The sequence below is a fragment of the Salvia splendens genome, chromosome 2 (genome assembly GCF_004379255.2).
Source record: "Salvia splendens isolate huo1 chromosome 2, SspV2, whole genome shotgun sequence".
In the NCBI taxonomy this organism is placed as follows: Eukaryota; Viridiplantae; Streptophyta; class Magnoliopsida; order Lamiales; family Lamiaceae; genus Salvia; species Salvia splendens.
The window spans coordinates 7,284,756-7,311,942 of NC_056033.1; the positions used below are offsets into that span (position 1 = coordinate 7,284,756).

Below are 27,187 nucleotides of genomic sequence, written 5' to 3' on the forward strand. Positions count from 1 at the left end.
CTATCTATAGCTATAGACAATCTTATTCATTGTATCTTACTGCACGGATTCCTTTTACATAGTAGTACTACATTATAAACATTGTGTAAGAAGGGATTACTTGTTGTCCAAGTCAAGAACTCTTTAATGGTGAAAGATAAATTAAATTCCACGATATAAAAGTATTATTAGGAGCTTCCCATGTTGGTTTCTGATTGTAATGCATATGCTTCAACTGCCAAAGTCTACCCTTTTTCTGAGCAAAACTCTGTTGCTCTTTGAAAAATCAGCATTTCTCAGCTGTCTCACCATCATGTTAGTAATTGAAGCATATTTCCCTTTTTATTCTCTTTTTCACACGTCAAAAGTTTCAAAATGGATGCAATCATAAATATACTCCATCGGTATATAAAAATAATTTACAGTAAATAATAGGGGTTTAAAGCAAAAGAGAGAAAAATTAGTCTTATTTTTTGTCAGTGGCGAACGCAGGAATAAATTTTGGCAGGGACTTTACTAAAAATTCTTGGCAGGGGACACACATATTTTATATATATATATATATATATATATATATATATATATAATAAAATAATAATAATAAAAATTCTAAAAATAAATAAATATCTAATACATAAAATTAATCCAAAACAAGTTTGACAAAAAGAATAGTACAGTTTGCTAAAGCGGCGGCAATTGAATTCTACGTGTTTTCATCGATTGAAAATGCTGCAGGATCGGCTCGTTATCAATCGTTGAAAAAATATCCTTCTCAATGTACACAACTAGACTGTCATTCATCCACTCGTCTCCCATTTGATTTCGCAAATCAGTCTTGATAGTCTTCATTGCAGAAAATGCACTCTCAACAGAAGCAGAAGCAACAGGTAAAACCAAGGTCAACTCAATAATCCGATAGACCAATGGAAAAACTAAATGCTTCTTAGTTTTGACCATTTTCATAGCAAAACTTCCCAAATCACTAAGCGCAACAAATTGAGGATCACACCGCACATTAGCAATAAAATTACTAACTTGTCGTGGAAGATGTAAACATTCGCTCGCAGAGAAGTCCTCGGGATATAAAGTAGCAATATGAATGACTTGATGCTCATTGAATTCGGAGAAAGAATTTCTTGGATCAAGACACGCTATGCATTTTAGCAAGTCGGTGCTAGCTTCAGAAAACCGATTATTCATCTCTTGTATAATTAAATCAACCACCTTAACATTGCAACCACAATAAGTTAATGACAAGTAAATATATCGATAAAAATATGAATAACAATATTAGATTACCTGATAAAAAATCTCTACCCGATAATGATGTAAGTTTGTGATCAACTCCGCTCCATGCTTTTTTCGACCAGGGCGTGGTATGATGTCCTCCATATTAACTTGTGAAATATTGTGCAACTCACAAAATCTATTTGTTTGGTCTAACATGGCTTCCCATCCATCATCCCTAAAACTTTGCAATTGATGTTTCACACTTTGGATCAATGATATAGCATGTACAATGCTTTGATATTTCTGTTGTAGGGCATGAGACAATTCATTTGTAGTTCCTAGTAAGTGTTTCATCAAGTGCAAAGTAAAAACAAACTCGTAATTATTCATCCTTTCGATAAGGCCTTCAGTAGTTCTTCTATTATCAAGGATAGTGGCATCATCTCTAACAATTTCCAACACTTTCTCAACCACAGGCCACATATAGCATAAACGAAGCAATGTAGAGTAATGTGAGCCCCAACGAGTGTCTCCTGGTCTTACCAAAGTAGTTTCTTGATTTTGACCTCTTCCACTAGTTACTTCTTCATCATTAAGTTGTGCAACTAATCTTTCATGTTGCAACTTCCTAAGTTGATCCTTTCTCTTACAAGATGCCCCAACCATATTCACAATCATAGAGATATAGTTAAAAGAATCCTTCACAACTCTAACACCCTAAGTAATAGCAACAATTATTAATTGGAGTTGGTGAGAGAAACAATGGATGTACATGGCATAAGGATTTTCTTGCAATATTAGAGATTTCAATCCATTGAACTCACCTCGCATATTTGAAGCTCCATCGTATCCTTGACCTCTCATTCTGGATAGAGATAAATTATGCTTCGATAATAAAGCATCAATGGCATTTTTTAAAGAACGAGAACAAGTGTCAGTTACATGTACAATCCCAAGAAATCGCTCAATCACATATCCTTCACTATTTACGTATCTTAAAACAACACTCATTTGTTCCTTCAATGAAACATCTCGAGCCTCATCAACCAAGATAGTGAAAACTCTATCCCCAATATCTTTGACTATGGCAAGTGTGACTTATGAAGCACAAGCATTTGCTAATTCCTTTTGAATTCGTGGAGAAGTCATGTGATTATTAGCATGAGCATTTGTACCCAACACATTGGAAACATCGACATTATGTTGACTAAGCCATTGAAGCAACTCAAGAAAATTACCTAGATTTGAAGAACTACTTGATTCATCGTGTCCACGAAAAGGCAAACCCTGTTTTAAAAGAAAACGAGTCACATCCAATGAAGCAGTCAACCGAACACGATATGCAACTTCCACCATACAAGTATTTGCTCGAAATACATTTGCCACACTGTGCCTTTGATCTTGAAAAGCTTCAAACTGAATTCGAGCATTATTGTGACAACTATTTGCAGCCCCAACACGTTGATTGAATTTTTCTAGTACATTTTTCCAATTGTTAAAGCATGTCTTTGTAAAAGCATCTTCTGCATATCAACCTCCTTTATCTGATTGCTTAAAAAGATAGCACCAAAAGCAAAAGGCTGCATTTTTTGATTCACTATACTCTAACCATGGAAATTTTGTAAACCAAGCATCTTGAAAACTTCTTTCTTGAATACCATATTTCTTTTTAGGATATGTATTCCCAATTGGTTGGCAAGGACCTTTAACCAAATACTCTCTCTGTACTCTATCCCGAATAGCAATATCAAAGCCTCTATTGACTTTCGTTTTCCTGGATCAACATCAATATCATTCCAATCCAATTCAACTTCTATTGCAGACTGATTTTCTACTGATTCAACAATTCTAGCACTTGAAGAAGATGAAGAACCTCCACTTTGCATTTTTTTTTAAAGTAACGTTCCATCTTCTGTATTAGCAATTTAGCAAATTAGTTCAATAAATCACAAAATACTATGTAAATAAAAGTTATGAATCTAAAGTATCTAACACATTGTGATTGTGTAAACCATGACAAAAGAAAAGGAAAAACTGACCTTACTCTACCAATTAAAGTTGTGGAGAAGACAAGTAATTCTCTTTTGGAATTTGTGGGAGAAGTTTCATTTTTTTTGTTCCGCCGTTTGGAAAACTGTGAATGGGGTAGGGCTAGATAAAGATAAATCCTTTTAATTTTTTAATTAATATATCTGCCATGAAACCTAACACCTGCCGTCAAATAGGGAATATGGCAGTACTTTTTCTACTTTTATTATTTTATTCATTTAAGTTATTTGTAAGTTAGTGCCGTTTAAATATGGAATATGGCAGTACTTTTTCTGCTTTATTATTTTATTCATTTAAGTTTAATGGCTCTTACTATTCATCGTCTTCCTCTTCTCAACTCCATTGTTGGGAAGTTTTTATTTGTAATTTTAATTTTCAGCCCCTCCTTTCCATTAAACCTCTAATAATTTTGAAGTCAAAGCTATTAACTTGGCGAGGGCTGACTATAGGTTCGAAAATTTTTAAAAAAAATTGCAATAGAAATTTATTAAAAAAAATGGTTTGGGAGGGGCTTAAGAGCATGCACAGCGGTGGACGGACGACGTCCGTCCGTCCGTGCCAGCGGCACGGAAGACGTCGTCCGCCGCTGCGCTCGCGCCGCTGGCACAGCGCTGCTGGATGCATCGAGCACGTCCGTGCCAGCGAGCAGGTGACGTGGCGTGCTGCGATTGGGCAACGACATAGCCGTTGCCTTTGAATTTATTTATTTATTTTCAAAAAATCGGTTTTAATTAAAACCGATCAAAAATAAAAAAAATATTTTTCGACTTCCCAAAAAAATATATCCGTTTTTACCGTTTTCTACCACTTATTTTATTTTTTTCCCCCACAAATACACATTTTCATCTATAAATACCTCCACTTTCACACCCAAAAATTCACACCACATTCTCTCATTTCCATTCTCATCTACATTCTCTCATTTCCATTCTCATCTACATTCTCTCATCTCCATTCTCAATCTTTCTTCCACACATACAACAAACTTAACAATGTCCGGCCACGACAATAACCCCCCCGGACTCCCACGGTTGGAACCCCGAGTGGTTCGGTTCACAACCGTTTCCTAGTCCGGAAACGGAATATTCAGCCCCTCCTCAAACCCAAAGTTCGGGCGTTCCGGGTGGCTACCGGCCATACCTAATCGACGACCAAGATGCCCCCGAAGGGCGATACGGGTGGACACCCGAGCCTAGAGCGAGGTCGACCGTCCCCTCCCAAACTCCGACTCCTCCTACTCGCGTTGTCCGCACACCATACTCACCGGCGGAGATGGAGCAATTGTTCAAGGTGTATTTGTCAATCTCCGAAGATCCGGAGGTTGGCACGAACCAATCCGGCGATCACTTTTGGTGGCGCATCTGTCGCCGGTACAATGAAAACTGGCCGGAGGGAACAATCGAGCGCAACGAGAGTATGATGCACAATGCCATCTACCAAGCCAACGACGAAATTAACAAGTTCCAGGGGTATTACCTCCAGGAAGAGCGGTCGGCGGGGAGCGGCCGGAGCGAGGTCGATATCATCAATTCTGCCATGTCGACCTACCAATCCATGAACTACAAGACGTTCAAGTACCTCAACATTTGGCAGGAGACGCGGTCGTATCCGAAGTATAGGGGAGGCGTAACATCCTCCTCTAGCGGCTCCTCCAAACGGTCAAGGTCGGTATCCCTATCCGACTCCGGCTTCGAAGACGTGGTTAGCCAACTCGCCGTAGCTAACTTGGGTATCCCCGACGCCGGCCCGAGCGGTTCCCAACGCCGACCGCAAGGAAGGAAGAAGGTGGCGGCCAACCGCCGTCGAACCGCGACTCCATCCGGCGATGCTCCCGACCCCGCTCTCTTTCCCGTTCCCTATGCGCCACCTCCACCCCCCACCAACTCGTTGTGGACCCTTTTGGCCCAACTCAATATGGCCGATAGGTCAACTATGACCCCCTCGCAACTTCGATCACACGAGGCCATGATATTGGGCCTCCAAAAACAATTGGGGATAGTGCCGCCGGATGAGTAGTCTTCCACGCGGATATTTTTAGCTTTAATTATGTAATTTTTAATTTTTAGTATTTTAATTATGTAATTTTTAATTTTTAGGATTTTAATTATGTAATTTTTAATTTTTAGGATTTTAATTATGTAATTTTTATTTTTTAGGATTTTAATTATATCCTTTTTATTTTATTTGTAATTTGTAATATTATTTTAGTTTTTTTAATGAATTTTAATGTTATATAAATGATTTTATTTAAAATAAATTGTGCTCGTCCTTGCGGAAGAGCACAGTTGTGGGTGTTGTGCTCTTGCCTAAGAGTAGGCATGAATAGTGGCACCAGGCCCACAACCGTGCTCGTTGGCAAGAGCACGGTTGTGAGTGCTCTAAGCCCCTCACCTCCTCAACCTGCGTCGGCCACTGTTTTTTTGTGTAAGGAGGGAATATAAAATCACTGACTTTCTCTATTATATTTTGTTTACACTTTTCACCACACTATTAATTAGAAGTTACAAACTTACAGTAGTAGTGTTAATATGTAGGTTAGAAAAGTCATTATCATATGAAGTAAGTACGAAGCATCTCTTCTCTTTTTATTAATCCCAGAATTAACACTGGCAAATATCTGTCACATTTAACTAAACCTTGACCAAAAACTCACATTTTTTTATTATTTTCCCTAAATCTCCCCCCATTAAAAATAATCTATAAATATCACCACTTCCCTCCTTCCACCACAATACCATTATCCCATTTCAAGCAGCAAAACTAGGAAAAAACAAGAAAAACACACACACACACACACAAAACCCTTCATCTCCCAGAAATGGTGAAGACAGAAACCAAGCTTTCAACATCATCATCATCTTCTTCTTCATCGTTGTCGTCGTCATCATCGCGGAAAAACCCAATCCCCCAATGCAATAAGAGATTCAAGGGAGTGAGGATGAGAAGCTGGGGATCATGGGTTTCCGAGATCAGAGCGCCCAATCAGAAAACGAGGATTTGGCTCGGCTCCTACTCCACGGCGGAGGCGGCGGCGCGTGCCTACGACGCCGCGCTTCTATGCCTCAAGGGATCCTCCGCCAATCTCAACTTCCCCTCATCTTCGAAGAATCTCATCAACACCACCGATCAAAACATGTCGCCCAAATCCATACAGAGAGTCGCCGCCGCCGCCGCCAATGCCGGGGTTCTAGAAGGTTCCCGAAACCCTAGCCCTCCGTCTCCGAGCTCGACGTCGAGCGAGAGCGAGTCGCCCTCGCTGTCGTCATCGTCTCCGAGCCGGATAGAAGACGACCGGATTTCGGCGGCGGCGGCACCGTATGAGGTGCAGATGGAGGAGCCGAGCATGGCCGCGTGGTACAACTTTGATTCCCCGAAGTACAATGAGATGCTTAATGGGGTGTTTTTTGATCCTTTGATGATGGAGGATTATTCGTATGAAGATGGAGATATTCCTCTGTGGAGCTTCTGTTGAAGATTCGAGTCTTTTTTTCTCTCTTTATTATATATATTTGTTGTTTATTTGTTCATTCATTGGATGATCTTCAGTTTATTTCATGAAGACATTACTGACTTAGGCCAAATTATACATATATATTTTTGAATTTTTTATTAATTGTTTGGGGGTTTAATTCGGAAAAGTATAGTACTATGTTTTATTGGCTCTTTAAAGTAAAGTTTGATTTAAGTTGATTTATGCAATATACATGGAGTATATTTTTTCGGAAATTTTATTGATTGTTCGAGGGTTCAATTCGCAATAGAGTGACATGTTTTATGGACTCTTTTTTAAGTGAATTTGACTGCATATAATATTTTTCTAATTAAGTTTCATAGTATCATATACTACTACTATATGTGTGTGATTTGTGAATGTGACTGTGTGGTTTCTTCGATAATCAATAATAGTTTACGTTTATTCTGTGATGACTTGAGCCCAATCTATTGGGTGAAGAAAATTAAAAATGTCTTACTCATTTCATTGTCATGAGTGTGTTAGCTTTGTTTGTAATTCCTTCATGTATACATAGTAGTAACATAGATACAGAAAGAAGATGTGTTTTCTTTGAGTTATTCCAAGAATATTGATGGTTCTTTTTCTTATTAGTACTAAGTAGTTCATATTACTTCCTACTTTTATCTTTACTAGTATTTTTTATGACAAGGTGATGATAAATTCAAATATACTGCAAATTACGCACTTGAACAATATTTATAAATAAAAAAATATATAGATAATTTAGTGTGACGAAATCGAGTTTAATTTGAAGATATTTTATTTATACTGAAATTAAAAATAAATGATAGAAAAGACATATATATACTCCATAATATAAGAGTTATTTCAAGATCATATGATTTTGCACATGGAGCTGTCTATTTTTAGAGAAGTTGAAAATGCTTATCTCCATTTCCTATCTTTAAATTGACCAATTTTTATCGTATTGTATTAAATGCTAGTAGGTAGAGAGGTTTGGCAGAAGAAATAGTTTCTACCCTACACTCATTTCAATAGCATCCATATTCTAATTGATAATCATGCATGGTGCTATGTAATTACGAATAATATAATAATTAAATATGAGAATAAAAATGGAAGATTTTTTTATAATTATATCAATGTGGATTTTCGAGTGAGTGATGATATATACTTATATAGTGAACATGGGATAGAGCCCACAAAGCTTATTATTTGAATTTTATTCTTTGCAAACATATCATGTGCAATGGAGAATCTATTCATCAAGAAAAGAAAAGAAATCCAATCTTCTTTTTAAAATGAGCCTAAGCTTGTGATCACCATGTGTGTATATTTGTCTTTGGGGAATCCTAAGCCGCTCTTGTGTTGTGATATGTGACACATCTTTTTCTTTTTCTATAAGTATCATGCAATATATTCGACAAACATCAAAAGAGTTAACGAATTTAATCAAATACATATATAAAATTCGCTTCCACTATTCATCTATCATGAATGGATCCAATAACTATTGAGATAGAATGAAAAAGAATTGTACATACACTTGAATGTTGCAATAATAGCATTACGTCTAACACACACCACATCTATTTTTTAGGTATCGATTTTCTATAATTTAAAATAATATGTTTAAAGTGTCTAAATCCAAAATTGATTAGTTGGAACAATTAATCTCAAATAGCTTTCACACTTAAGAAAAGTGGGCTTTATTATGGATAAAAGACTTACAAGCCCAATTATCTGAGCCCCATTATGCTTATTCTAATAGCCTAATGGCCCTAATCGGCAACATGTTTACCAATTATAATTATCCGGAATCATTATGAAAACTAATTAAAATCGTTACGTAATTTTAAAGGGGGATATTTCTGCAAACATACACATACAGAAAGAAATATTTTGGCCCTCTCTCTCGAGTGAAAAAACACTGCAAATTTCACACAGGCGCTATGGGAAAAATCCAACCGGCGCTTCATTGGAGGGGATATGGCTTTCACCAAGGAGCGGCTCCTTGCTCGTTTACAGGTTCACTTTCTCTTCTTCTAATCATTCATCACATTGTTCAATTGTTGCAATGGAGCGAGGCTTGTGATTTGGCGAGTTTATGATTCAGACGGTATTCAAATTGAAATGGATTTTTCTGTTGCGTATGCTTTTATGCTCACACAGTAATGTAAATTTTGATTGGAGGGCGGAACTTGATCTTGTTTGTATGTTTTTTAGTAAATTCAGCGTCGAGGTAGAATGAGCTGGTTTAATTACTTGAGTAGTTTCAAGTGCATCCGTAGAACCGGTTGATTAGTTTAATTGATCTAATTGGAATGACATTTCAATTATTATCAAAATGTGGCATGGCATCAGTAACATTAAACCGTTTGCTAAATTAGTTTAAGAAGGTTAGTGTATTGAAACACAAGTTGGTTATCAGAAACTGAACACTTTGTAAGTCATGAATTTGCTGTAGTACGGCTTGCTGTGTGTTTATTCTGTATTAAGATGTAATTTTCTCCTGGTGTATCTGTGCATATAGTTGTAAAATGGAGTATTTTAATCCAGTTTTAACAATTAAACAGTTGTAGATAACCCGTGGGGTTATTATTTGCGGTTATTCTGGCCATACTGTTTTCAAGTTAGTGACCTTATGATGTCGTTGGTTCCAGTTTTCCATCAGAGGGTATACTCTGTTAAAATTTACTGCTTCGGTACTCGGTAGTAATCTCTTTGCTGATTTCTCATCAGGAGCTTCAAATAGGTTTCTCCCAATATGAGCATCCTGTTGTATTGACAGTGGAAGCTCAGGTAACAGACAGTTGAAGCGAATTCTTTGTTTCTTTGTTTTTTCTAATTTGAAGTGAGCTTGTTGTTGACATCAGGCAAAGTATGTTGGGAACATGAAAGGTGCACTGAGTTCTTGAAGGTTCGATGGTCATAGATGCTAAGTTACTTGTTTGTTTATTCATCTCAAAGTCCTCAATGCTGGCACCCTGTTGTAAACAGGACAAGAAACAGAGATACTATATCGTTTCTACTTTGGCGGACACAGAGGTAGATTTTAAAGGTATATATGTTTTTTTTCATTGGTAGTCTCTGTTTCTCATATCTCTGTTGTGTTGTGTCGTTCCACTGAAGGACTTCTACTCCAAAAGTTTGGTCTCTTAAGAAAAGTAACTTTGTAATGTCAATTTACTAATTATGTTGAAGAACTATGCAGTTCTGTCTCAGAGACTTGGTCTGGGAAAAGGAGGTGTAAGAATGGCTCCAGAAGAGGCACTTTCAGAAATTCTTCACGTATTTGCGTCTTAATCAATGCAATCTTATATTAATGATGTTATTAACTGGCTTATTTTATTAGTGAGATTTAATATTTTAATTATAGCTAGAATTTATGTGAATTTTTTCTAAGGGAATAATATTCATATTCTTGCAATGCTAGCTCACACTACCATTTGCAGCTGGATTAAGCTCATTTAAGTTTTTTTTTTTGTATATCAACTTATTACTGAGCATTTAGTATTTTTATGTGAATTTTAGTGCATACTCGGGAAGCAAATGGTGTCTTGATTAAATATTCTATATTTTATTATGTAAATTAACTGGACATATTGCACCAAATGAGATATTGAATGGTCCAAATTTAGCTACCATGCAGTGATTTCGAGAAGAATATATAGTAGAGAATTTTATTAGATAGTCATGTTTAATAAATGATTTTTCATTTGAAGTAAAAATTTAAATGATATTACGTTTCTTTTCAGAAGTAAGTACTAACTTCTTATTTTACTTTTTAAATTTCCAGTATTATTTTTCAAAATTATTATTAGTTTCCATGGGGACATATATTGGTTGTGGTGTCACTGAGTAGTAGGATAATGATAATCATCAATTCTCTTGATGTGGGTACTTATTTTAACGATAATTGAGATTATATCTCTATGCATTTGTTTTATATATTGTAGGTACCCCTAGGTTGTGTTACTCCCTTTGCACTTGTGAATGAATCAGCAAGGTACATTTCATTTTTTTCTGGATTCATGTATGTATTACAAGTTTTCACTGCCTCTTTCTGGAGTATAAAATTGCATATTGAAATGGTTAATTTTTGCTCTTTGTGAATCTTTGTTGTTAGATAAAGGATTTAAAAGTCAAGAATGCTGTTTCTTCGATCCGTTGTCAAATGACATGTCAATTGGTAAGTGATCATAATATTTTGGTTATTTTGAGTTGAATAAATTTCTTGCCTGTACACATTGGATTTTGAGAACTGGACTACCAAAAGAGGGATTTTCTAGAGAATTTTCATACATGCAGTATGTTGGAGTGTTTTCCTGGAAGAATTAGGAAAATATTTGAGGAATTTAGTCTTGTTAGTTTAAGGAAGATGCGGAAGATCAAATTTGTGATGTGGGGCATTGAAGTCAGGATTTGTATATAAATGATATCCGTACAGACTGGAGAGTAATGTTTGTATAATAGTTTATGCTAAATGAGTGTCTGGGCACACATCTTACCCCCTGGGCGTAACTCTGCACAGTTCTGATATTTTTTAAAAGAACTGTTATATATTTAAAAACGTAAATTTCACTTTCTAGCCCAAAATATGCATGTTTTTAAAGATATATCCCACACTCTAATGAAGACAAATTGGTACCAAATAAATTGTAATCAAAGTGAATATATTGTCTACTAATGTATCATTATTGATAATGTGGATTGTGGGATATTTATTTAAAGTTTGCATATTTTGAGCTAGAAAGTGATATTTACCTTTAAAAACGGTATAGACAAAGACATAAACAGACGTGAGACCTGTACCAGCATAGGCTTCGCTCTCCCTCAATGTACTTATCCATAATAGTTCAATAGCACTCTCAAAGCATCTCCAACCTAAACTTTCGACAGTCCTTACCTTAACATTTTATCTCATGATCTTCTCACTAGCACTTTTTATGTGCTCAACAGCTCTTAATGCTCATGATCTTGACAAGTTTCTGAATTCAATTGGAAAAACTCCTGCCTATGTTGATCTGGAGGTAATAATTAGTAATTTTACATTTGCTTGGTTAGCATTATACTCAAATTTGAATTTTGGAGCTGTTTTTGCAGGCTACCCCTACTGTGGGGAAAGACCAACCTCCAGATCTAGCTAGTCTTGTCCCATCCGATGCATTGATCTCAGCTGATCCTCCAGTAACAAAGGAATCTTCTAAAGGTCTGGAGAAAAATCACACCTCTGCAGATAAGCAACCCGTAATTGTTGCAGGTATATTTTGTGCTGCCCTTTTCTATTTAGTTAACGTGTACATTATTTTTGTGATTGATGTACTATGGTTTTAAGTGGATTCCTTAGACTTGACTCTCATGGATCAGGTTAATATATTTTATACACATCTTAGTAATATGCATGGATTCAGCTTATCCCAAGAACCTTTTGGGAATATCCAACAGAATCACTTAACGATTAATATGTTAGGCTGCATAATGTCAGCGTGTGTTTTTTCGGGAAGCTGTTGAGTTTGATTAGTAAATGTGATTGAATGACTGGATGAATAATTTAATTTTAGATTGCGATGGGAAATTTCTTTCATCCTTTCTTATTCTTCTTATTACCTCCTTAAATAGCTGTGTCATGGATGAAGCATGGAATTTGACATCAATTTTTTATTTTTCATAGGGGCAAAACCGGCAAAACCATCCAATGCTTCCACAAAGGAGAAACCTTCTGGCACTATGAACTCGTCGATCACTTACGCTGACCCTAATAAATTTGTTGATGAGATTCTGGAAAAGACTAGAACCATAGTTCTCTCAGAGGTCTGTTATAATAGTATTTTGAATCTGTTAGTTAGTGACTCTTCTGTGACATCTAACCATATTCAGTACAGATAAAGGAGGACGAGAACATAGAGAAATATCGGGAGCTACTTGCAACTATAGTTTTGAACAATATAAGCAAACAACTTGGCATGGAGTTGAAGAATCTTGCTGTGAGTCTCAAATGTCCTCAGTATTCCTATTACGTATAGATTATAGTATATCTCTAATGTAAAACTGATACCTTGCAAGGGGTGCATTAAAATACTAACTTTTCGTAAATTGCTAACTTGCTAACCCATCAACGTAGTGTATTAAAAATGTCAACACGATCGCATTAAAATGTCAACACATATTTGTGTTGACATTTTAATAAACTATGCTGACATTTAAATATCAATGTCAACATAATGTATTAAAATATCAACATAAGTTTATGTTGACATTTCAGTATCATTGTGTTCACATTTTTAATACATTGCATTGATGAGTTAGCAAGTTAGCAACTTAAGAAAAGTTAGCAATGGATCACACCCCTACCTTGCAAACTGGAAGGACTCCAAATTTATTTTGCTTACATGCAAATTGTTGCAGACAATATTCAAGAACATGGCATATACAGAAGGCTTCAAAGAGGGCATTCATCATCAGCCAAAGAGAATGTAAAATTACCCACATTCATTGAAAATGCGTAGAAACCGATTATCAGAAAAAAGCTAACTGGAATGGTTTAATTTCATTTTTCAAATGCAATTTGACTCGAATGATGTGATTCTTTATTCCAACATATCATGACAATTCTTAATTATAAGTTTCCTGTTGAATTCCTATGCCTTCTATAATACATCATCACTGCTCATCTTGAACACCAGAGCCATAGTAAATATCAATTTTCTTGTCTGTTTGCTGTGTGCTCTACAGTATATTACACCTCCATGGTTCAGCTGCTGCAACAGGTAGATGTAACTAATTACATGACAGTAGAATCGGGACAGCTTGATGTTATTATTGCTTTTCAATTTGGTATACATTTACACATTATAGAATTTGTACAGTTTTCTTTGCAGTCCATTCTTAGTTTAGTTCAGTTCTCACCGTGGGGATCTCCAGACCCATTTCCACGTGGGTGAAGTGGCCGATATCTGGAGCGGAATGGCCACATCTCTGCCAGCCGCCTCAGCCGCGGGCACCTCCTGTCTTCAATCTGAACTTGGTTGGATTCATCTTCACAAGTTTGATTCGGAGTCTCGATTTCATGGCGGCATACTGGGCAAGAATTATGGAGCCTCAGCCATGGAACAATGCAGTCAGAATGGAAGATATGTTTGCATGGTAACTCTCTTGCTTCCAACCCAACTTTTAATTCTTCCTTGCAAACTGGGCATTCAGTGTCTGTGTCCAGATGTGTCTGTGCAATTTTAATTGTTGGAATAGCATCAATAGCTGAATCTGGAGCTGGTGGCGGACCCGGCCTGTTGTTCTGAGTTATCTCCTCGATGAGCCCTTGCAGTCCTGGCCCAGTGAAGTAGTTTCTAGGGTCTACTCCTGGTGGGACTAGCCTTTCTCTCGGCCTGTTTCTGTTTGCAGGGATATGGCCTGTTGGCTGGAGAATAATCCAGGTTCTTGGCCGGGCTATAATCCCGCTATCTGGGCCCCAACCGTCATCTTCCTCCTCACCAAACGAAGGACCTCTCCTCCGGAACCAGCTTTGATTTCCCTCCTCTTCCGGCTCCCTATGACCCGTCTTCGCCGTGTTTGGCCCATAATTGAGGCCCGTTCATTCGTGCCGTCCTCTCCAGGACGGTTTAGCCCAAGTGGATGATCCAGCATGAGGGCCAATGCTTCAAGAATCCGGGCCTCCGGAGAGGGATCGAACGCGGTGAATTCAAGAACCGGTTGCGGCCTTGCCATGTCGATTTGGTAAAGAAATTGGCCGAGGCAGCGGGGGCAGACGATACTGGATGGGTCCTCAGGCGCAATCCTGACCGTCCGGTGGCACTGGTAACACCAGTAGAGGTTAAAGCTTCTCCCATTGGCGTTGGCTCTCGGGGGGCTCAGAGACATGAGTGTATGTAAATATTACGCAGAAAATGGGAAAAGAATCTGAAATTTCGAAGGAGATGCATGGCTTATATAAATGGATTAAGAGAGTTGTTCTGTTTAGGGGAAAAATGATGGCTTTTTGAAGCTGCATGAAGAGATTCCCACTTTGTTTCTGCTTCTTTAGAAAGTAAAGCATTACACATAAAATGGAAATCCTCTTTTCTTGGTTAGCAAATCCATTTGATCGAGTTTATATTTCAAACTAAATTATGAAACACAACTTAGTCCATATAACATGCTTCTTTTTCAAGCATTAGGTTATGAAGAAAAATGTGGTAGAGTGGTTAATGTCTGAGGCCAAATGTCTTAGAATTTGAATTACTGATCTTTAAGTTTCTATTTATTTGCTAATAAAAAATGTAAGAACCATTATTGATGATTTATAAAGACATAAGGTTGCACGATAGGTGTCCTCGAAACATGAAGTTTGTAGTAGACAATAAAATGTTCGAGTTTCAAGGTCCAATAGCAAATACAGTAAGGATTGGGCCTGGATATTATTAGCCCATTTTAGACAATACACAATGTAATTGTATATATGTAGTCTAATAAATATATCAGCAAGGACAAATTAATTTAATAAATTATGAAAAATAGGAATATTACCTTTTTCTTCTTGTGTTCTAACTTCTAAGCCATTACTACCATGATCTAGATTATTTAAGAGCTCCTTAACTCTATGAAATTTCTCCTTTTCATTTCCTTTTAATGAAATAAATATGTACAAGTACTCTTGCCAAAACAAAATATATTAGTAAAACCCATGATAATTTGCAAACAAGAAACCAATGGTGGAATGCAACATAATTATAAAGTATGAGGTTTCACTATTACTAATAAAAATAGTAAGGCTCACTAGATCAAAGCTTAAGTCTTTTTGGTGCTCAGAAAATAAATGATGACAAAAAAAGTAAATGTTCTGCTGGGGAGGCAGACTATTTAATTTATTCTTCAATAATACCAATAAAAATTAAATATTATACCAGACTACTCAAATCTAAATGAAACACAAGAACTGAGTGTGTATTAATTAATGGGATTTGGTCAATGCTGCCTCTCTTAAATATATACAGTATCAGAAACCTAACATTTTCACCACATGGTTGTGCAGTACAAATAACAACATATTGCATTAATGTTTTGAAACAAATTCTCAACTAACATTTCATGTTGAGCACTACTACATAAATAGATATGTAGATGGATAAAAGAGTTTGATAAAATAAAATCAAATTTAAAATGTGATGAATTTGTAGAGAAAATAATGAACTAAAAAATATAGAATTTTCATCTTCCATGCCAAAGAGATTTTGTACAATTTAAGGGCTTATTAAAATTCTGATTTTACTTTAAATTAATTTGTATTTTATTCAATCGCTACATCAATATCTATACATAAATTAATAGCTCTAGACGTTTTTTCCGACGAGGAATGGGTTTAGTTTTGCAGTAACAATTTATTTGATTCATATTTGGACTTTGTCTTGTCGGCATCATTATGACGAACAATTTGATGCATATATTGCTCGACCTTTTAATTTTATTGAATAATGGAAATGAATTTTGTTGGAATTGTAATCGTAAGTCCATAAGCTTTTCTTTAGATTTATACACAAAATATACGTATGATTTGATTTGAAGCGTTGTATCAATTTAATTAGTTACGACTTACGCGTATTTATAAAATTAAATGATTTACGAAAGTTGATGCGAAATATGATGATTGTGTTCGCCAGATTCTCGAGCTAAACTTTCACGAAAATAAATGTATTTATAAAATTAAATGATTTACTGGATATCAGCACTAATCTACTTTGAACAGTCAAAAGTAGCATGATCAAACCTATTTTGGATTAATTAAATATAGGCCACTTATAATTTAAAGGCATGCCAATTTTGACATGGATTGGATGGTTTCAACTTTCATTTTCAATATAGTACTACTTAAATTTTTTTACTTAAATTTTTTTAGTGTATAATAGAATAACATGTTTTAATTATCGGTACGTGCTGGCTGATACATATATATGGGGTATTTATGAATAATGTTTCCTTGTATAAATTTAGTTAAGTTAAATTTTGACACATGCATTTTATTACAAACTCAATGTGAAAGCTAAACTAGTGTATTTTTCCTAAACAAAACAGTAGTAATAGTCAAAATAAATACTCTATATATCATCATCAAAGATGACATAGTTAACAGGTTATTGTATTAAAGATTATTCAATCATATGTAAACCTAAAATATACTGGTACTACTAACACAACAGTAAGTAGTAATAGTCAAACTAAAAATTGAATGATACAATCATATGTAAACCTAAAAATATAATGAAAATCTAAGATAGGTAGAAGCTAAGAATTTGATTTTTGTGACACCTTCATTAAATAAAATCAAAATCCATTAAAGTCAAAAGGAGGGACTGTGTTAGGTGACTTACCTATTAATAAATCATTTGATGGTGAAATTATTCATCTATATTCATTCATTTTCTTTGCCATTAACCTAAGATTTCTTTTTCCCACTTTTATCAAGTCAGATTCATAAACTTTTTGACTTTTCAACATTTGAAAATCTATTTTTCAAATATAATTTATTACATATGAAAGTAAAAGTCAATTTAGTTGTTTGCATTTAGTGAACCGTTTGGAAAGTTCAATTAATTAGACTGAAGCATGGAGACAACTTAAATGAGAGTTATAATTCATTTTCAGTCTCTTCTTGTAATAACCAAATAAATAAATGACAAAAAAATAAAAGGAAAATAATGAATTTGTTTGAATTTTGGGTTTAGTTTAAGTTTTGGTGGGCCCAACCTTGTTTTTATATGAAAAACTCGAACCCAAAAAAACGAGCAAGAGTAAATGCAAAGATCACAAAATGCTTAGAGTCCCGCAACAAATAATAAGAAAATAAACCCGAAAAAAATGCAAAGCACTTCCAAACCCAACAATAAATTAGCTAATTTACTCTTAAACTGATTTATTATTATTATTATTATTATTATTATTATTATTATTAATTGTCTTTTTGAAGTGACACATCTGCCCCACCCATTATAAAATTTGAAGTGACATTCACAAAACCGTATTCCATAATGATTTTGTTGGCATAAAATAAAGGTCAAAATGTCATCATCAAAAGAGATCTTAGTAAAGCAAATAATGTCACAAATTGATAACATTGTTCATTTGTTCTTTTTGTTGCAAATTAGCATTAATTTAAACCTTCATATATTAACAAAAAAGCAATACTAGTATTATTTTACACAATTAACATATCATATACAGATATATCATTATCTTATAAATAACAATATGGGATTGTATACCTTGTGAACTAGTACTACTTAGGTGACGTTCGGTTGCCATGACTAATATCATGAGACTATCCATCTAAGATTAAGTTGTGAGATTATTTTAGTTGGAGGGGGAAGGCTATGACTAATTATCATGAGACTATCCATCTAGGATTAAGTTGAAGGTTTCAATCTTATCAACCAAACATGATACATATTTAATCATGAGATTTAATCTTGCCAACCGAACACCCCCTTAGTATACTACTATAGATTAAGTGCACGTGGCTATGGCTCATACTATGCCTAAACCTAAACCTAAACCCTAAATTATTCAAAGTATAAAATCTAAATGATTTTTTTATTAGAATGAACTACGTACACTAATTGTGACGCATGACTTTTCCTATGCCTTTAAGTTTGTTTTTGGATTTCTGTCGATTTATTAACCAAATATCTTTCCGTTTTATTTTGAGAGTTATGGATTTTTTTTAAAAAGCTCAAAATATTAATTATTCATGCTAGTCATGCAGTCAAATTTTGGTCAAATATATTTCTTCCAATCTCATTATCATACGATTTCTCCCATATCTCCACCATCCTGAAAAGAGGGATATATTCTCAATTTTGTCAATTTCCATCTTCGAACGTGTAGCCGTATATATCTCAACTACTCCATATCAGTTTCAAATCTACAATTTATATGTGAATATATATACCCAAACCGTTCCACAATTTTCAATTAATGTGAAATACATTTGTCATGCCGTGTTTTGTTTTTCTACGGAACTTATCTAATGTGGCTTTTGCCATCAATGGATAGTCGAATTCGAGTCTGACTAGGGAGTGAGTCCCTATTCAGGCTAGTATACACCTATAGAGATCGTGCGCCATCTTTCGAGTTGGCCGGTCTAGTGACTTGGAATGTGGTCACATTCCTTGTCATCAATGGTTCAAATATGGTAGACATCTATGGGAAATGGTTGATCAATTGAATTTTTACAATGGAAATTATTTTAGTGTCTCGGGAATTTCTAAAGTTAAAACCTCAAGGTCACTCAATGATGGCATGATAAATACTTTTTTATAAAATGATTTCAGCATGAGTCCACTGAGTGCATCAAGTACTCAGCCCTGCATGTGTTTTCCCTATGTGCAGGTTGAGCTGTGACGAGCGCGGAGGATGTTGAACATTAAAGTGAATGGATATAGTAAATAGAATGTTCCAAATATATTATGTCTTCATACATGATATTATTCTTCTCTCGAATGTTTCCACTAAATGTTGTTATTTTGATTTCATGTATTGTTGAGATACTCTAATTTTATTTGAGCTATTCCTATTATTTCGAGCTATGGTCAAGTTGTGTTGTTTCCCCCTTTCCTTTCAGCTTCTTTAACCATCCCCTAGTCGCGATCAACCGTGTTTTCTATCCTTAGAAAATGCGGGCGTGACACTAATAGTCCCTGAACTTGTTGAAAAATGCATTAATGGTTCCTAAAATTTTTTTATATAATTTTTAATACTATAATACTAAAGTAACCCTAGGTACCACTAGTGTAAATATTTAATGTTTGGGGGCATTTTGGACCTTTATACTCTTCCTTTAATTTTTCATATTTTTTCTTCCATAATCATTTTCTTTTAAAACCTCAATTAAATCCTCATTTAAATAATATTTGATGATTGCAAAAATTTGAACAAGAAACCAAATGTTTAAATTATGCTTTATTTATTTTTATAATTAAAGTATTATTTACATCTCAATCAATCTGTATATTTGCGAAGAAAATTTAAATCTAATAGTAACATTTTTAATAAAAATGTTAAAGTGGATTATAGAAAAAACAACTTAAATTTTTTAAATTTGAGAAGAAAAAATATTATAGTGAAAAATAATAATTTTTATTTAAAAAATGTTACTCCCTATACCTAAGGGAAAAATGAATATTTTAGTTATGTAAATTAAAATATAGTATAGTGAAAAATATTTTTTAAGTTTAATAATTAAAATTTAAGTGAATTAAAAGTAAACTATAGTAATTTTTTCATTATAAAGTTTAATCTATACGTTATTCAAGTAATTATTTAAAAAATTTAAGTTGAATTAATTCAAAAGGTGCTTTTGTGTATGTCCAAAAAAATTGCATGATTGAAGAGGTACCAAAATTGTAATTTCCAGATACCGAAAATGCCATCCATGGCATTTAGGAGATTTTTCAAATGCAGAAGGGCATAATTACATGATTGAAGAGATACCAAACTATAATATGGACCATTGGTGCATTTTTTAACAAAATCAGAGACTATTAGTATAATTCACTCTTTTTATTAATATTTTTATATTTGCATGTAATCTTCATTTTCATAGTTTATTTAAGAGTGAACTACACTAATAGTCCCTGATCTTGTCGAAAAATGCACCAATGGTCCCTAATTTTTTTTATATCGTTTTTGGTACGATAAGACTAAAATAACCATAGACACCATTAGTGTAAATATTTATAGTTTGAGGGCATTTTAGACCTTGCAACTTTCCCTTTAATTTTTTCTTCCATCACCGTTTTATTTTAGAAACCCAATTATACTTTCATTTAAATAATATTTAATGCTTTATAATTTCAAATTTTTAAATAAGAAATAAAATATTTTATTTATGATTTAATTATTTTGAAATTAAATATTAGTATTTATTATACAGCGCGATCTCTATGTTTGCGAAGAAAACATTAACTCTAATAGTAACATTTTTTAATAAAAATATTAAAGTGAACTATAAAAATTCTTTGTGAAATTTATTTTTACCTAATTTTTTAAAATTTGAGAAGAAAAAAAATATTATAGTGAATTATAGTAATTTTTTAATGTTATTATACTTTGGTGAAAAATAAATATCTTAATTACATTAATTAAAATAAAGTATAGTGAAAAATAATTTTTAAGTATAATAATTAAAATTTAAGTGAACTATATCTAACGTAAATTAAAGTGAATTATTGCAAGTAACATTTTTTTACCAAAAATATTAAAGTAAACTATAGTATTTTTTTCATTATAAAGCTTAATCTACATTATTCAAGTAATTATTTAAAATATTTAGGTGAAATAATTCAAAAGAAATTGTTTTATCTTGTAAAGATATAAAATGGACTAATATCAGAAATGTAAATATTTTCTATCCGAAAATGTGTTTTTATGTATGTAAAAAAAATTGCATGATTGAAGAGATACCAAAATTGTAATTTCTAAATACCCCAAATGCCCTCCATGGCATTTAGGAGATTTTTCTAATGTAGAGGGATATAAAAGACCGAGATGTACAAAAAATGTAACTTCTAGGGACAAAAAAGAATATAATTTTTTTTAGGGATCATTGATGCATTTTTCGACAAGATCAGGGACTATTAGTGTAGTTCACTCTGTATTTAATTGCAGGGCAAGATAGACGGAAAAAGTTAGATTGTTGATGAATTATGGCAACGTCGAATATAATATTATGTACACAATTGTTTGATATATATATATATATATATATATATATAGAGGTTAGTGATCAAAATATAACTAATCTTAAATGTATAACTAGAGAACAAATATCAGTCACACATCTTAATACTCCAAATTAATCCTATGGATTAAACAAACTTTCATATTTTTATGAAAAAAAACTTGTCCAAGGGCATTTTGGGAACTCAATACATGAATGTGAATATGCCAAGTGACTGTCGGGCTCGGTTGTGACCCTCCGCCTCCCCGCCGCCGCCCACTCCGACGCCTTCTCAGACGGCTTCGGCGGCTGCACCGCCGTCGTCGGTGGTGATCTCATCGACTTCTTCGACTTCGGCGCTGTATGCATAGTCCTTCGGTGGCTGTACCTCTACGTTGGACTCACCGGGATCAGCGTCGGCACAGCGCGATCAGCCCTCCAGGGGGCGCCTTAGCTAGGAAGCTTCTGCCGCTAACCCAAATGCAGACACCTAAACTATACATTTTTTTATTTTGTTATCGATGGTAACTCACGATAATGACCTCTATCATTAATGACGTGCTTGATCTCACTTGATCATATTTAATAATTTATGGAGTAGTATCTATTGCGTGTAATTTTGCTTTACGTAATTTATAATCATTTTATGTTGTGTTTTTTTATTAAGATTCCATTCTTGTTATATCGCTGATTGCCACCAAGTAATAAGAATTAAGAATATAGTGTATGGGTATGATTTTACTTCACTTTTGTTTACAAAAAACATCACTCTTAGCATGATTTTACTTCACTCTTGTTTACAAAACACATCACTCTTAGCATGATTTTACTTAACTCTTGTTTACAAGAAGAGGAGAAGATGAGATGAATTCAATTTGCCGACGTAACCTATTTTTGGCTATGCAATGACCATTATACCCCCTCCTTGTTATTATGGAGTAAATTTGTGATTGAGGGAACTAATTTCTCCTTAAATTCAAAAATTACATGCATTAATAATAGCCATTGATTCTACGTTTAAGAATGGTTCTACGTTTAAGAATGGTTCTATCTTGATCACAATCCTATATATATATATATATATATATATATATATATATGAGATGAAACATTATATATTTGCTATGGTCCATACAAGATAATTGAATAAACTAATTTACAAGTGGAATGATGGATAAGTATGGCCACCCAAGAAGTCTACTACAATTGCATTATTATTACACTAACTAGTGTCTTTGCCAATTAATTTAATTTTCAAAATTTCAGATATAATAATAATAATAATAATAATAATAATAATAATAAAAAATAATAGTAGTACGTTTTTTCCGTTATAAGAAAGTATCATTCAGTAACAACAGTACTAGATTTGGATTTTTCTTAGTATACCATATATATCCCAGCCAAAAAAATGAATTTCTAATGATAAACATTAAATGTGACACTTTAGAAGTATATTCACATTAAAAAAGAATGTCTAACGATAACATTAAATGTGACTCTTTAGAATTATGTTCATATTAATATACTAGTATTAAGGAATGTCGATTTATAATGTCACATTAACATATAAGGAAAACGAATATTAAGTCTCTTTTTGAAATTGACCAGATCCATAAAATAGCATAAAAAACAATCGATGTGAATTTTCAGAACTTGAACCCCAAAAAGAAAGCATTGGATTTATTTTAATGAGAAATTCGAGACTTTTTTTTAATGCAGAGACATACTAAACGGCAGAAGAATAAATTCTATTTAAATCTGTCATATTTTTAAATAATTTATGTATAAGAGATGAGATTGATTGGGAGAGGATGGTTAATATATATTTCTGCAAGTACGTATTTATTATTGCTATTTATTTGATGGAGTTTCCTTCCTTGTAACTAAATTGTGATGCCACTTGGAGACTATGTAATTTAATTAAGGACAATGTTAATATTAGATTTATTTGTTCCTAAACTTTTGCTATACTTTATTTATCATCAATTATACACTCGATGAACCATATGCATATTGGTATAGCATCTTATGCAACACATACGATATATACTATTATTTGTGGGGCATTTTGCCAAATATATACTACTACATATATTAGATTTTGTGCAAGTGACTGATAATTATGAAACCTATACCCATATAATAATATATGATCAAACACAGCACACACAATTAATGCAACATCACACTATCCAAGCAAATTCCATAACCAAATCATACATCACAACATCAGTCAAAGAAGCAAAAGATTATGTAATCATAAAAGAATGATTAAATTAATCACAGTAAACATTGCTTAATTTTATTTGTTGCTTTGCATGTGGGAGGTATTTGGTTGGTTCTTGGATGTATAAAAGAAATGAAATAAGCAATAGTTTTGAATCTAGTGTTCAAGATAGATAAAAAACAAATGTAATAAAAGGGAAAAGAGAACAAAAGAATCTAAACAGGCTTAGATTAGGAAAATTATAAACTAGCAAAAACTTTTGCCCTTTTCCTCATTTCAAAAATCTTACTTTGATTAAACAAGAAAATAAAAAGTTGGGATTTTTTTTGGAAAAGAATTTACCTAAGAAAACCCCACAGCCACTACTATGCATGTGCTTGGATATAACAATGACAAGATAGCTTGCATTATATCTCCACTTGAGATCAAAAGGCACATGATGCTTTTTCGAGTGTTTAATGAAACAACATTGGATACATCATGTGAAAAAAGTTAAAATGTAGGAGTATTTGGTATGTTCTTTTGCTATAAATCGATGTTACAATGGGGGTCTATTGCCTACAAAATTACAAAAAATAGTAGTAGATCATTTCTGGTTTATTCACCCCTCTTGTTGAAATTTGAAAGACAAATAACAAAGTTTCAAAAGTTTCCAACTATCTTATCTAACCAAATTTAATTTATTTAATACTTTTAATTTCTTAGTCTCAAAACAACATTATTTAATCATCACATTACTACACGATTGTCCTATTTATCCCCATTACCAACATTTTACACGTGTACACCAACTCAGCATCACATTTGCTCAAAAAACGTCATGTGACGATTAGGAGCCATTAAAATTCCAAAAGGTGCGAAGCATACACCGGACTTTATGATTTTACATGCAATTAACCCTAATTATATTTTAGCATTCACAACTTCTAGATTTATTAAGATTTTTTTTTTCAAAACATGGTATTGGCTGGCGATAGTATCCCCATTCGCACTTATGACAAATCTAACAAGGCATAGCATCCTTTGTTGGAGGAATAGAATTGGGAAAAAGTGGTACTAATGAATAATTATCAATAGAGGGAAAACAAAATTGGAGTGCAATAATTGATCTCATTTCCCTTCAAACACAAGATATTGAGTTCTCCACCCTTTTCCCCTCCTAAAAAACTAATTACTCTCTCCACCTTTCACACACCTTGCTGCTTCTTGAATCCACCATCTTCACCTATACACAGCAGACCACATGCTCCACGTAGATAAGATGCTAATGTAATAATAATGCTGTCCTAGACCAGTTGCACAAACACAATAATCCAACTTCAACCCCACCATATAAGATAAGATCACAAAGCATGTAAAAGTAATTCAGAAACCATCTTGAAAATTTTGGCTACAATTAGACAAAGGGCTGGATTCAGCAGAGACATATATGTGCACTAACTAGGAGTATACATGGTGATGATCTATGTACAAGTTAGAGAATGGTTAACCAAATCTCAACCACTGGAGTTGGCTTTCAGCCTTCAGCAGGGTGCCCGTTTTCGATGTGGAAATTCAGTGCTGGTAAACTTACATTTACCAGTTAACATCTCACAAGTTAGTATCAGAAAATTGCCCATGAATCCTATTCTGAACAGCTTTGATGGCAGCGACTCTGGCTGCGGTAGAAGCCCTGTTTGCGGCCACCACAGCCTTGTTCACTTGCTCATCAACCCGGGGGAGGTGGATTGCATTCTCCGCAGTCTTCCTAGCAGCCTGCAGATTAACACAAGAGCTTAATAAGCTTGTGACATTAAACAAAAGAGCGTAATGTTTTGGGATTTCGTGTTCGTGTGATTCACCTGAACTGCTCGAAGAACTGCATCAGTGAGTGGGGTGAGTGGGATACTGAGATTGCCATTATCCCATTCTCCACATCTGGCCTCACCATTTCGGAAGGTGTACATTCCGTAGCCTTGCTTCCGGCCCTCGTGCCATGATCCTTCGTAGAAATGGCAGTTGGCGAAGTGATAGACCCCGAAGCCATGGATTTTATCCCCAAAGTACTCACCGGCGTATCTATCTCCATTCCTGTATAAAAGAATACTGTATGAGTTGGTGTAGCATTTAATGAATTCAATCTTGATCTAAACATATACAGAGATTTCATAGGGATGTAATTTAACAAATCAAACAAGATAAACACTTCATCATCTCCAAGCAAACAAAAACATCTCCATCATCATATCAGAGAAAAAAGTTAAAATCCCTTTTACCTGAAATGGTAGCATCCAAGGCCATGCTTAACCCCACATTTGAACTCGCCGACGAAGCAGCTCCCATCGCCACAAGTCTGAGCTCCAACGCCATGGCTCTGCCCATTGCACCACTCTCCAGCATATGAATCCCCTGTGTAAAACTTATACACTCCATATCCATGGCGCAACCCCTGCCGATACTGCCCTCTGTATCTGCTCCCTCTCGCCCAGCTCTCGATCCCATACCCATCGTATTTCCCATCGATCCAGTCCCCTTCATACCTCCCATTCACAAAGTAATTGTACACACCACTCCCATTACACGTCCCCTTATGAAACTCCCCTTCGTAGAAATCGCCATTGCTGTAAAACTCCACACCTTCCCGAACAATCTTCCTACTGCTCCTCTCCTCCCTGCATTGCTCCAATTCCTCCGATTCCGCCTCGCCGATGAACCATTGCACAGGCTTCGAGTGAGTTCTCGACAGAAACCCTAACCTCTTCCCATACTCATCGCAAATTTGCTTGAATAAATTGACATTCCTGCTCACGAAACCCTTGTTTCTCGACAACAGGAACAGCAACACCGCGACGAAAATTAAAGCTGAGAGCAGATTCTCCGAAGTGGCTAAATCGTCCGAAGTGATGAAGGCGAAGAGCGCGTAGAGGAGGAGCAGGGAGGCGGCGGCCACCGGCGCACCGGAGCGAACCGGAGGTGGAAGCGGCCTGCTGTGGGGCTTCTGCTCCTCGAGATCCTCCGCGTCGGAATCGGGCGCGATTTCGCTCACCGAAGACAAGCTGTGGATGGATGAGCGGATGGTGGGGGATGAGCGGAGGAGAGAGGAATTCGTTCGAGTGAGCTTCGCCTGACCGTCCATTTTCTGATGAAATTCGCTCTCCAGTTTCATCCTCAGCCGTCCAACTAAACCAGCCTAGATAGGCGTATCATCATTTTCTCCGGCGCCGGTTTCATTTCCGGTGGGGGAAAAGCAGTGGAGAATGTGAGCAGTTTTAATTTTTTTGTAGAGAGAGAGAGAGAGAGTAGTAGTTTTTTGATTTGGGTTTGGGAATTATTCAGAGAGTGGAGCGAGTTTAATGTGGAGATGTTGGTATTTATATGTCGCAAAAAGGCGGGGAGGCGTGGGGCCCGCTGTACTTGATATGGACCGTGAATGAGGGATCTACGGGTCAATTTTGGTCTACGATTCTACGCCGTCCGATCACGGACTTCGCGGTATTCAGCGGGAAATCGTAGTCGCCCGATCTAGATTCACCTCTCT

The 27,187-nt window shown here is 34.9% G+C and overlaps 4 protein-coding genes and 1 pseudogene across 8 annotated transcripts; 2 read left to right on the plus strand and 3 right to left on the minus strand.

The window, feature by feature from the left end:
* Nucleotides 1-660: 660 nt before the first annotated feature.
* On the minus strand, nucleotides 661-2,054 carry LOC121772372. Its single transcript, XM_042169453.1, has 3 exons — nucleotides 2,034-2,054; nucleotides 1,753-1,926; nucleotides 661-1,203 (listed from the first exon to the last, which is right to left on the minus strand). The coding sequence occupies exons 1-3, from the start codon at nucleotides 2,052-2,054 to the stop codon at nucleotides 661-663; spliced, it is 738 nt and encodes a 245-aa protein (XP_042025387.1).
* A 3,945-nt stretch (nucleotides 2,055-5,999) lies between these two features.
* On the plus strand, nucleotides 6,000-6,959 carry LOC121765381 (ethylene-responsive transcription factor ERF014-like). The gene has a single exon (XM_042161519.1). The coding sequence runs from the start codon at nucleotides 6,077-6,079 to the stop codon at nucleotides 6,728-6,730; it is 654 nt and encodes a 217-aa protein (XP_042017453.1). The 5' UTR covers nucleotides 6,000-6,076; the 3' UTR covers nucleotides 6,731-6,959.
* Nucleotides 6,960-8,610: 1,651 nt separating this feature from the next.
* Nucleotides 8,611-13,358, plus strand: LOC121786342. Of its 5 annotated transcripts, XM_042184989.1 has the most exons (12): nucleotides 8,611-8,761; nucleotides 9,476-9,535; nucleotides 9,610-9,653; nucleotides 9,734-9,794; nucleotides 9,948-10,024; nucleotides 10,693-10,742; nucleotides 10,863-10,925; nucleotides 11,696-11,766; nucleotides 11,840-11,996; nucleotides 12,408-12,547; nucleotides 12,619-12,720; nucleotides 13,142-13,358. In XM_042184989.1, exons 6-12 carry the CDS (start codon nucleotides 10,730-10,732, stop codon nucleotides 13,211-13,213), a joined length of 618 nt encoding a protein of 205 aa, XP_042040923.1. In that variant the 5' UTR covers nucleotides 8,611-8,761; nucleotides 9,476-9,535; nucleotides 9,610-9,653; nucleotides 9,734-9,794; nucleotides 9,948-10,024; nucleotides 10,693-10,729; the 3' UTR covers nucleotides 13,214-13,358. The 5 variants fall into 5 exon arrangements, with proteins under 5 accessions (XP_042040923.1, XP_042040910.1, XP_042040902.1 ...); XM_042184976.1 differs by having other exon boundaries at nucleotides 9,734-10,024; XM_042184968.1 differs by having other exon boundaries at nucleotides 9,948-10,742.
* A 198-nt stretch (nucleotides 13,359-13,556) lies between these two features.
* Nucleotides 13,557-14,866, minus strand: LOC121786333 (annotated as a pseudogene).
* A 10,137-nt stretch (nucleotides 14,867-25,003) lies between these two features.
* LOC121760419 (MORN repeat-containing protein 1-like) lies at nucleotides 25,004-26,977 on the minus strand. The gene is made up of 3 exons (XM_042156093.1): nucleotides 25,926-26,977; nucleotides 25,512-25,740; nucleotides 25,004-25,425 (listed from the first exon to the last, which is right to left on the minus strand). Exons 1-3 carry the CDS (start codon nucleotides 26,813-26,815, stop codon nucleotides 25,261-25,263), a joined length of 1,284 nt encoding a protein of 427 aa, XP_042012027.1. The 5' UTR covers nucleotides 26,816-26,977; the 3' UTR covers nucleotides 25,004-25,260.
* Between the last annotated feature and the right edge of the window lie 210 nt (nucleotides 26,978-27,187).

Coding starts and splice junctions, on each gene's coding strand:
- LOC121772372 (XM_042169453.1), bottom strand. CDS start 2,054: ATGGAGCTTCAAATATGCGAG. Junction 1,927..2,033: donor TGGAGCTTCAAATATGCGAG/GTGAGTTCAATG, acceptor GCTATTACTTAG/GGTGTTAGAGTTGTGAAGGA. Junction 1,204..1,752: donor AAAATCAAGAAACTACTTTG/GTAAGACCAGGA, acceptor TGCAATGTTAAG/GTGGTTGATTTAATTATACA.
- LOC121765381 (XM_042161519.1), top strand. CDS start 6,077: ATGGTGAAGACAGAAACCAAGCTTTCAACATCATCATCATCTTCTTCT.
- LOC121786342 (XM_042184959.1), top strand. Junction 10,926..11,695: donor GTCAAATGACATGTCAATTG/GTAAGTGATCAT, acceptor TGTGCTCAACAG/CTCTTAATGCTCATGATCTT. Junction 12,548..12,618: donor GAACCATAGTTCTCTCAGAG/GTCTGTTATAAT, acceptor TATTCAGTACAG/ATAAAGGAGGACGAGAACAT.
- LOC121760419 (XM_042156093.1), bottom strand. CDS start 26,815: ATGAAACTGGAGAGCGAATTTCATCAGAAAATGGACGGTCAGGCGAAG. Junction 25,741..25,925: donor CTTGGATGCTACCATTTCAG/GTAAAAGGGATT, acceptor TCTTTTATACAG/GAATGGAGATAGATACGCCG. Junction 25,426..25,511: donor CAGTTCTTCGAGCAGTTCAG/GTGAATCACACG, acceptor GTTAATCTGCAG/GCTGCTAGGAAGACTGCGGA.